This window comes from Lathyrus oleraceus, chromosome 4 (genome assembly GCF_024323335.1).
Source record: "Lathyrus oleraceus cultivar Zhongwan6 chromosome 4, CAAS_Psat_ZW6_1.0, whole genome shotgun sequence".
Classification (NCBI taxonomy): Eukaryota; Viridiplantae; Streptophyta; class Magnoliopsida; order Fabales; family Fabaceae; genus Lathyrus; species Lathyrus oleraceus.
The window spans coordinates 494,028,301-494,039,156 of record NC_066582.1 but is presented as its reverse complement, the minus strand read 5'-3'; the positions used below and the strand labels follow the sequence as shown (position 1 = coordinate 494,039,156).

Below are 10,856 nucleotides of genomic sequence, written 5' to 3'. Positions count from 1 at the left end.
GTCCCTTATTTCTCCTGGATATTCTCAATTCAAATCTGATTATTCCCTCTTTGTTAAAAAAAAATAATTATCTTTTTACTTGTATTCTTGTATACGTTGGTGATCTTCTGCTTGCAGGTAACAATATTAGTGAAATAAATCATATAAACTCTTAGACAAAACTTTCACCATTAAAGATCTTGGACACTTGAAATACTTCCTTGGCTTTGAAATAACTCGTTCCTCACAAGGAATCTCCTTATGCCAAAGGAAGTGCACATTGGACATGTTGCAAGAATATGGATTACTTGGATTACATGTGAAGCTCAATGGTTTCTTTTCTTGTTGACAGATTTCGACATCTCCCACCAGATGTCCATTTCCATTTACTGCGACAACAGGAATACCATACACATTGTCAACAATCCGATCTTCCACGAACGCATCAAACACATAGAGATGGATTTTCATCTAGTGCGTGATAAGATCAAACAGAACATCATTCACCTCATAACTATTAACACAAAGGAACAAGTTACGGACATTCTGACAAAGTCTTTACACCGTGGCCCTTTCTATTCCTCATTGTGCTAACTGAGACTGGAAAATATTCACTTCAGTTTAAAAGGGGGTGTTAAAATTTAACTTGGGCTTATATTATTCTGGACTTTGTAGCCTATTATTTAGTGGGGCCCATTTGATTGGGCATTAGTTTGACTTTTTTCGTTTTTTTTTAATCCATAACTAATATATATTGTGTGGATACTCAATGTCCAGAGTGTAGTTTTTGAATATCAATGAATATTTTTTCTATTTGTTTTTCTCTTCAATTTGAAGAGTCTATCAAGTTTAACCGTCACTAATCGCGGTACTTCACTAAGGAATCATGTTGCACAATTTGTTCCTACATTACATGATTTACTTTGTTAGCATGACATAACTAAAAATGCAATAGCAAGATATAAGTTGCTAATAAAAACCAAAATATCAAGGCTAAAGATGAGAAAATTGACAAATATAAATAAATAGTGGAACTTATATTCTAAGGCAGCTCAGCTACCTGTTGGTAGCTGTGTAGGAACATCAAATATAAAGGCATTGTTTGAATGTGTGATATCTCACTTGTTTCATCTTTAAAGGTGAAATTTCCACCACTAGATTATTCGGAAAAAAAAAACATTACCTCTTTATTTCACATGTGAGGATCAATATGGTCCGAATAGAGTAGGCATGGTAATATGTCGGATGGATCTCCATGATATATTTCAAGTGTCGAAGCCGGAGCATGAGCAAATGCTTATGGATGACCCCGAACACTGGACTATCTTGAGGCCGAGAACTGTGACTCTGAAGTTACAGTCCCGACTCATGCTTGGAACCCTCAACGCCAAATATCTACCCTACCTCAAATTGTGTACGTTGGACCCACAACATCTGCCTAGTATCGTGCCTTAACCATTCTTGTGTAATGTATGGATACTCTATACCAAGTGCTTAATGGAACACACATGTCTCCAGGATGCAACTATACATGTCTCCGGTTCAGATTTTAGATGGATTACAACAACAACAAACTAATACCCACAGTTTATTGTTAAAATCATTCATGCGTGTTAAATTTGAGTGCTTCTAGATAGTAAGAAGTTCTCCATAAAAAAAATTGAATGCAATTACTATCTTCCATTGGAGCGTTCTATTTCTACTTGATAAAAAAAAACTTTGTTTAAGTGGCATTTGAGTGCTATGAATATAATACACTATAAAAAAAAAGTACATCCCTTTATAAAACCATGCATGAGATGATAATTCATCATTCCATTCTGTTTCTCTTCCTCAAACTGAAAACAGTCTCCTTCAAGGAAAGTAATTTGCACTATCCTCTAGTGGAATACCATTATCATCTGGAACACCATCAAATATGCTTAAAAAATTACCAGGTGCATGTAATCCACGGTACTCCATATAACAATCAAGATTCTCCTCCATAAGATAATTTGACATTTCTTGTACTTTATTATTATACGCGTCATGTTTGATGTGGCAATGAATTTGAGCAATTTCAATGTGTCTACGACTCCAGTCAGGGCGACTCCAAAGGTAAAGAGGTGGCGGCTTCAGGTTCCAGTCTTCCAATTGCTTGTCTCGAGTGTCGACAGAACCCGGTAGATAAAATGACTGGAGGAATACACAAATGCAAAACATGTATAAGCCCTTGATTTAGTCGCACAATCTTAGATTAAAATCATGTTAATTTTACCAACTTACCTTTCCTGAACATATTTCCTCATCCTCCCAAATTAAATCATATCCACCTTTCTTTCTGTCAAGTCTGTCAAAGAAGAATATAAATTAGCTGAAACATGGATATTTTCAAAAATTAGTAGTAGTTATTTTTGGGACTGAATAAGAAACAATACTAACCTTTTTGTTACTTTTGGCACAATAAGTATAAGGAGTTTTGGCTTAAACGTCAATGCCTTGTTAATAAATTTGTTAGCAAGAAAACCCTTGACCCCGAAAGGAGGATTCAGCCCTATGATCTAGTCAAGTGAAAGAAGAACATATTAGCTACAATATTAAAATGAAAGTAAAATAATTGAAGCAAAAGTTTTATTATGTCCTTACAAGCTGAGAACCATCTGGTAATTCCTCAGGCTTGACACTCATCCAGTCTCTTTTTTCGAAGTTGAAATCATTCTACAGGTAGAACGAGTCATTAGCAATAAAAGGAATTTTCAGAAGGATACGTGTAAAAAGAAAACAAGATCATAGGCATGTATCATTAATCGGTTTGATAGATCCAAAGTAATATACCTTAGCTTGGAATAAATCATAGTTCTTAAATGAACATGACGATTTCCCAGTCTGATCAAGCTTTGATTTCATTAGACAGCTGAAATCATTCGCACCACAACAGAAGTCCAAAACCTGGCAAAGGTATCGCATAAATATGGAGGATGCAAGTTAGTTGAAACAACAATTAAGTTAAAAGAAAACTTTCAAAAGGAATCATTCGTGTAAGAATTTTTCATCCTTCAAGCAAATATTACAAAGTTTTTATTCCAATATTTTACAAGAATTTACAAGGCTTCAAAGTATTGACGTTAAGCACCGGAAGGTTGATTATTTACAGGCTTGTCGAGACTTATTTCAGATTATTGTCTTTTAAATCAATTAGAGATTAAACGTTGTGATTTGATAGTTGTCATATCAATTATGTTTGATTAGTATTAATTGTAATTAATTTCTATTTCTATTATAAATACAAACAAGGACCCGAACATACCGTGTCACCATTTTGCACATACCAATGAAGCCTATCAACAATCTGCATTAGAAAGCTCTACATTAGCTATAGTAATGAGCGAGAATTCAAGAAAATACAGGTATCTAATTTAGTGATGTACAAATCAACGTTGTATTGATAAATATGAACAATATCAAGCTTATATATTAAGTAAATAACTATATACGATAGTTTTGACTATTATGTAGCTTTCATTTTCATTGAGACAACTCATACACGCATAAATCCTGATAAATATGATATAAGTTCAGCTTATTGACAACCAATGCTTGAAAAAATTATATTCTAAAAGGACATATTTACCTCCTTCAACTTGTCTATTTTAGTGAAATGGCGACCAAATGAAGTATATCGCATTCCATGAAGAAAAGGTGCAAGATAGACCTTGAGTTGCTTCTGCAAGTGAATTATTATAGATTATGACATGAATGCTTGTATATTACACCTCTATATCAAAAGAACTATGAAAAACAACTTATGATAACTTGTTACAACCTGCCAAATAAAAAGCTGACGAACAATTTCTGGCTCACAAATAGCTTTTGCTTCCTCAATACTACATCCTTCATCTAACTTCTGTAAAGCTATTTGAATAGCCTGCAAAAGAGTCAGAGATTCTACTATATGAGTAAAATGAATAATTAACCATTTGGACTTAACTAGCTCAGATTCTACTTGGCATCAATGCTGACAGCTATATTGAAGCGGTATAAAGAAGACAGACCTTAATAGAACCTTCAACTTTTCCTTGAGTAAGGTTCTTATGAAATACAGTTTCTGTGGAACTTGAACTTGTATTGAAGACTTGTTCCTTTTTAAATTTTTCCATGTTCAATGTAGATGTGGCTTCTTCCATTAAAGACAAAATTCTGCATTGCACGATTTCCAAATGTAAACAGGTGAGTTTAGAAATCAATAGTTTCCTTCAATTAACTCAATAAAAAAACAATCATATGATAGTACATAAAATACCGTTTTTCCATATCTGCTTTTCTAACTTCAAGTGAAGTTTTGACTTTTTTAACCGAAGGCTTCTTCAAGCTTGTTTCTTCAATTCTACCAACAGATCTTTGCTGTTGTGATGTAGCTTCATGCAGCCTTGGACTACAAGTCAATTTATCATTTTTCAAAGCCACTTTGCTATCAAAATTCGGTAAGCACCTATTTGACGCAGACATTGTTTCAACCTTTAAGTATTTTTTGGGCTGCTCAAATGACAAATGTGTATCTGGCTTAGAGCATATTTTCTCCATAACGTTGGAAGAATTTCCACCTTGAAGGACAGATCTTTCCATTAAAGTTAGTTTTGGCACCAATGTCTTAGTGAGAAGAAGTTCTTCAAAACTTTTGTTCGATGTTATAGCAACCTTCTCTTTGTTTAATAATTTGAAACTGATTTTCTTCCTTTTGATATCCTTATCAGGAAATATCAGATGGTTTCTAGCTGGAGTTCCAAGTTCCGGAACTATCTCATGATCCCTAAACAACAATCAGATGTAAATAACACAATGTAAAGCCTCATAAGTCATGTGATTGACTACTTTGAGGACAATCCAACTTACAAGCAATACATCAAAATTCGTTTGTCAAGGAGATTATCCCAAGCCCTTTGCTCAAAGCCCATATAATAATCAAATATGAAGGAAATTTCCCTGAAGAAAGTAATAGAAGTAGAGATAATGAGACATAGCATGCACGATGGACAAACAAGAGATAAATAGAGGGTATTCAACACAGGACACATAAAACTGTTAAAGTGAATACCTGCAAACAAAAGAAAAAATTTCAAGAAGAAATGAAAGCAAGAAAAACCTACTTGGGTAAGCATTTCCTGTGGTAAGCCTTGGGGCAGCGTCTACACGTTGCAAATTGCAAATCACTAACGTTCCTATTTTCACCTTTTCTACATAGAGAACAGATATGAAGAGGACAGACAAATGTTTTTTCGATGGCAATTTTCTGTCTCATTTCCTCTTGTTTGGCTTCAATTCCAGGGTTGAGTAGTCTTGCAACACATTCTGGATGGTAATAGTAACCACAATTTGCAGTAACACAAGGAAATACCTAAGAACATTAAAAAAAAGGTTTAATTACACCATCAATTGTTGGCTATATTTAAATTTACTTACATCAATAAATGAAATGCAGCAGTTAGTTACGGTTAGAAAAATGGCATGCTAAATAAGGCCAAAAAACAAATAAAACAAAATGTTGTATATATTTTTAACACCCGATTTTTTGCACAGAATAATAAAGAACCTCTTCTGGACACCAACTAATCAGTAACTGAAAACCTGTGGGAAAGAAAAAACTAATGACATAATATCCTTTGAAATATTTTATATGAAATTTTACCAATGATGAGAAAAGCCAGATGCATTATATGGGAAAAGCTAGGATTTATCTAAAATATACCTCTGGATTAGATGATTCATCTGATGAACCCAGTCTGCCACATGCAAAGCATTGATGCTTCTTATATCTACAATTGTCACAATAGAAGTTTGGAAAGGCCTGCAAAGTTAAGATTTGGTTTTATCAAATGCAGTTGGATTCAAAGGAAAATAATGCTAACTTTGAGTTTGGAAATTTATTACAAAATATAGTAAAGATGGGAAACACAACTTACATTAACTTGAGTACTAGTGTAGCCAAGAGATTCACATAATGAATCTCTACCACTCTCTACAGTTGCATGGAAGGATCTCAGACACCTTCCTTCACAACTGAATCATTAACACAAAAACAAAAAAACAGTTAAGTAAAAAGAAGAAGAGAAAGATGATTTACTTTTCAATAAAAGATGGAAACTAAAAGACAATAATAAGTCTTTATGGTAAAGAGACTAGTATGGTGATTACATACGGAAGTATTTCACCACCATTATCACAAATTGCACAAACAGTATCGTATCCGATATTTTGCTCTCCATCTACATTGAGTTCACCTTCAACTTCAGATTTTTCCTCCTCCTCCTCCTCTTCTGAATCAACTATAAATTTTAATTTCTTTGTCGTGTGAACATCCTGCTATATAACCAACTAGATAATGAATAAGAAAGAACATGAAATATTACATACTAAAAAGGAAAAAAGAATTATGCTCACCTCATGGATGTCATCATTTGAACATGTCTTTCCTATGAAATTAAGCAAATACTGTCCAGTAAAATAAACAAACAATTAGGAAAAATGCCACCGTTACCATGAATTCTAATATACTTGGCTCAGGGACTCCAATTATTTTACTAAAAACAAAGGGGCAGGACAGCTCAAATGAACTTGTACTTAATTCATTTAATTTTTAAGATAGCTTAATTATTGGACAAAAAGTAGCTCAAGGACTTGGTGAACATGCTAGAGGCAGCATCGAATGAAGGCAGTCTAAGGTGGCGACAATGAAGATGGTGAGGGTTTTGAAGCGGAAGCAAAGTCTCCCAGATCAGAGGGTCCAATTCCAACTTGAAAGGCCATTTTGATGAGTTACAAGTTACTGGCTCTAAAACATAGACTATTGTACAGGAATCCTAAATCATAATAGATACTAATTACGAAAAAAAGGAAATAAAATCTACTCGCTATGAAGAGGAGGAATGAATGATATGTTTCTGAGTATGACTGCAAGTCCAAACATACATACATTTACAAAATTAAAATAGGACTATGAACCTTGGATTTTGTTAAATCAGTGTCCCTTTTAGCAGCCTCTGTAATCAATGTCATATGACTTAGAACATCATTCTCAGAAGGTTGAATATCAAATGAGCTGCAAAACAGACATTTCATTGATTAATTTGATTGGAATACGCAAATAAAAGAAATCTACAATGGATAAAAGAAAATGTTCACCTAAATTCCGTCAACACTTTGTTCCAAATAAGTATTCTTGATTCCTCGGGATTCCATTTCACAAAATGCAACCAAGAAACTGTGACCAAGACTGACCTAATAGTACTTTCAAAGCATTTTTTCGGTTTTAGAAGAGCTATCCAGTATTTCTCCCTCAATAGAACTGAAATCTCAGGCTTCTCGCATGAAAGTTCAAATCTCCATCCTGTAATCTGTTTGTGAATTTTCTGGATGCCGTTATCTGTGATGCCGCGTAAAAACACTTTTGTTTCTGAGTCACATTCGACCTCGTCCACGCTCCACAATAATGTCAAACTAAAAAGTGAAACAAATTCCGCCTTATCATTTTCAAACCAATAACTATCAACAAAATCTGGAACAATCTCACCCTCTTCATCTGATGATGCCATTAGATGCTCAAAACTATGTTCAGAAAAATCTGTGAAATATGAAACATATAAGTTTAATACTCAACCCCTTTCAATCATGTATTATTTATAAACTTACCAAGAAATAAACATCACATGAACTCTATGCATTGCAAGATAAGTATGAAGATGCATCATAATTCTGTTTCTAATCATGTACAAAAGCTGAACTAACATAGGAGAAGTGCTCATAATAAGATACAAAAATCTACGGATAACAACAACAAAAACCAAGTCAAAGTAATTGCATGATTCACATAAAAGCTTATTCTGTTAAGCAGTCAAAAATAAGATGAACATTTCATGTTATGTTTTTTTTAAAAAGGCAAATATTTCATGTTATCCAACTTACAAAAAAAAAAAAACAATACCTCTATCATTAAGAATGAACAATAACAATATATTTTCCATTTATTGAAGTAATTGAATAAAAACTAGTCCCTACGTTCTCACTTCAATACCCAAAAAACAACTCAATCTACAAAACCCATTCGACTTAAATTCGGGAGGTAAGTAAAGTCTGGTCAAGGATATTTCAACCTGAATTCGAACTCTTCTATTTCCGAACGATTCATCCTTAACTTGAACTCATTAATCATGAACTCAATCACCTAGTTCCCTTTAAAAAAATGAAATAAAACAACTCAATCTAAAAAAATGTTAAAATGTCACCTTTTACTCTCTACAGACCCTATTCTCAGCTCAATATACTCATGAAAAGCAACATTTTCTCTCACTCAACTTCATTCCGAAATTTCCCCCTTCATTTTCCTACATTTTCTCAGCATTCAAACAAAATAACCTTAATCATACACACATTTTGCTTCCTTGACAAAGAACCAGAAATATTTTGAAGAAAAATAAAATCAATCACACTCAGAATGCAAAAAAATCGAAACACAGATTTCAACTCCTTTCTGAGTAATTTTCAAGTTCACACAAACCCTAATGTTAAAATCAAAATTTCCAAAAAAAATAGAAACATTAGAGAACTTGAACTAACTAATTCAACAAATGAGAAAAACGTAAAGCATAGAATGAAAAATACTAGAAGAAGATGATGATTCTGATTCTGGTTTTACCTTTGTGAAGACGATGAAGGGTTTCAATGTATTTGAGAATTTGAGAATGGTTTAAGAAGAAACTTGCATTACACGTTCATTTCTATTTTCATGTATGTTTTCTCTTCTTTTCTTTTTTAACTTTCTTTTCATTTTTCATTTTTGTTTTCTAGTGTTTTTCTGGTAAAGGATTTTCTCATGATTAAATTGTGATTTACCATCGCATGCCATAACATGCTTATGTTTGGAGAAATCTAAATTGTATGTGGGACTTTAAGTGCGTTTTGTACTTGTATAACAATCAAACTTTAACGAAATTGTATGAAAGAATATATTAAAGACTTAAAGAAATTGTATGAGAATATATTATAGATTTGAAAATATCAAATACCCATGTAAAAAAAACTAAAAGGGGATGACTCTATTCTCATCAAAAATCTCTTTTTTATATAGAATATTAACTCTGGTCACGATAACACGAGTATCAATGAATCATTTTCTCTATAGGGAAGACTTCACCTCAATAGGCGCTTAGGATCAAGCCTCTACTCATATCCGAGATTCTAGTAAAAGGTATCAGATCTTTCTTCATCATAATTGTGAGTGCAACTTCTGTTAGATGTATTTTGTATGATGTCAAAACTATGATATTTTAGCGTAAATGTATATTGGACGGTATCCTTTGAATCTTTATGTGCATAAAAGTATTTGGAAACAATGTGGGAAAGGTCTCATGCATCAAACATGCATGAAAAATCAATTTTTGTGAAAAATTGCAGTACAGATCGACACATAGAACTATAGGTCGACTTATGGAAATAAGGGTTAGTTTGTTGTGGTTTTTCTTTTAAATGATTTTTATAGTGTAACATATTTTGATGTAAAAAAATTTTACCAAAAAACTTTTCATAAAAGTTTCAAATGAAAATTTGGTTTGAATAGTTATTCTTAAAATGTTATTTTAGGTATTTCATCATTTTATCGGAAAAAAAATTGGATATCAAAATTTTAAAAAATCACTTAATTTTGAAGCTATTTCAAATAGCTTTTCATAAAAATCATTTTTGAAATAGATTTTTTTGAAAAAACTGTGATTTTGACTATACTTTGATCTTCAATAATGTAAGTTTATGTGATAGTATATCAAAATTAGTTTTTTAATTTATAAAAAATAAATTTAGAAAAACTTATAATATTTTGAAAAACATTTTTGTAAAATTCATTTTCAAAAATACAAAGAAAAAATCCATTTTTTTAAAGTTAAAACAAATTGGCCCTAAAATTCTTGCTATAGGTCGACACATAGAACTACAGGTCGATCTATGGAAATAATTTATTGGCTATAGATCGACATATGAAGTCTATAGGTCGACACGTATGTTGTTGTATTAAAGTTTGTGGCCTCTGTTTCATGTGTTGAGTCTTCAGGTCGATACATAGGGAGCACATAACTGTCATAGGTCGACACGTGATCTTGGATAGGTCGACACATGCATCAAACAGGTCGACACATAACCTGTATAGGTCGACCTATCCGATTTTTTTCTTCAAAAATTCATATTTTTCTATCCTCCTTTGCATTTCCTTTTGCCCTAAATCACTCATGCATATAAACACTCCATACATGCATCATTCTCTAATAAGGTTTCTAGAGTGAGTAAAATCTACATGAATCCAGGATTTCAAAGTGTCACATCATCTTCAATTCAATTTATGCATACACACAATCAAACTACACATAATCATTTTTTGATTGCGTGTCATCTAGATTAGGATTGATAACGTCCAATTAGGTTTATTGTACCGAGAATATTGGGTTGCGATCTTTGAGGGGTTCAAATAAGAAAACTGGTTTGGGGTTTTCCTTCAAGATCTTTAGGGTTTTAGGGTTTTTGACAAGATTGTGCAATTCGGATCCGATCGAGTGAAAACCTTGAGACTAGGTGTGTCGGCAAGGGAGTAGCGTGAAACGGTGGATCGTGTTGATGAATCAGGGTTCAACAAGTGTGCGCTTGAGATTAATTTCGTCGGGTGAAAGCCTTGAGACAAGGAGTTTGTGCAAGAAAGTAGCAACAATAGGTGAATTGAAGCGGCATTGTTGGTGACTTGATCAATCTTTGATCAAGGTTTTTGGAGGTGATAGAGTCAAGAACAAACTTAGGGTTTGTGGGATTTTATTTCTCACCTCTTGTATTCATACATTTGCAAAGTAAGATTTCTTATATTAATATCT

General features: G+C 33.0%; 1 protein-coding gene across 6 annotated transcripts; it reads right to left on the bottom strand.

Annotated features, from left to right (window-relative positions):
• Positions 1–1,639: 1,639 nt before the first annotated feature.
• LOC127076672 (protein ENHANCED DOWNY MILDEW 2) lies at positions 1,640–8,834 on the bottom strand. 6 transcript variants are annotated; one of them, XM_051018382.1, is made up of 20 exons: positions 8,645–8,829; positions 8,235–8,333; positions 7,135–7,573; positions 6,955–7,051; positions 6,394–6,444; positions 6,152–6,315; positions 5,916–6,012; positions 5,702–5,800; positions 5,103–5,350; positions 4,849–4,938; positions 4,259–4,765; positions 4,011–4,155; positions 3,782–3,883; positions 3,590–3,682; positions 3,266–3,307; positions 2,794–2,907; positions 2,605–2,676; positions 2,401–2,519; positions 2,245–2,308; positions 1,640–2,154 (listed from the first exon to the last, which is right to left on the bottom strand). In XM_051018382.1, exons 3-20 carry the CDS (start codon positions 7,542–7,544, stop codon positions 1,834–1,836), a joined length of 2,835 nt encoding a protein of 944 aa, XP_050874339.1. In that variant the 5' UTR covers positions 7,545–7,573; positions 8,235–8,333; positions 8,645–8,829; the 3' UTR covers positions 1,640–1,833. The 6 variants fall into 6 exon arrangements, 5 of the variants coding, with proteins under 5 accessions (XP_050874339.1, XP_050874338.1, XP_050874342.1 ...); XM_051018381.1 differs by lacking the exon at positions 8,235–8,333; XM_051018385.1 differs by lacking the exon at positions 8,235–8,333 and having other exon boundaries at positions 6,152–6,312; positions 8,645–8,827.
• Positions 8,835–10,856: the final 2,022 nt, after the last annotated feature.

Coding starts and splice junctions, on each gene's coding strand:
- LOC127076672 (XM_051018382.1), bottom strand. CDS start 7,544: ATGGCATCATCAGATGAAGAGGGTGAGATTGTTCCAGATTTTGTTGAT. Junction 2,520..2,604: donor TACCAGATGGTTCTCAGCTT/GTAAGGACATAA, acceptor TCACTTGACTAG/ATCATAGGGCTGAATCCTCC. Junction 2,309..2,400: donor GTGCCAAAAGTAACAAAAAG/GTTAGTATTGTT, acceptor CTTCTTTGACAG/ACTTGACAGAAAGAAAGGTG.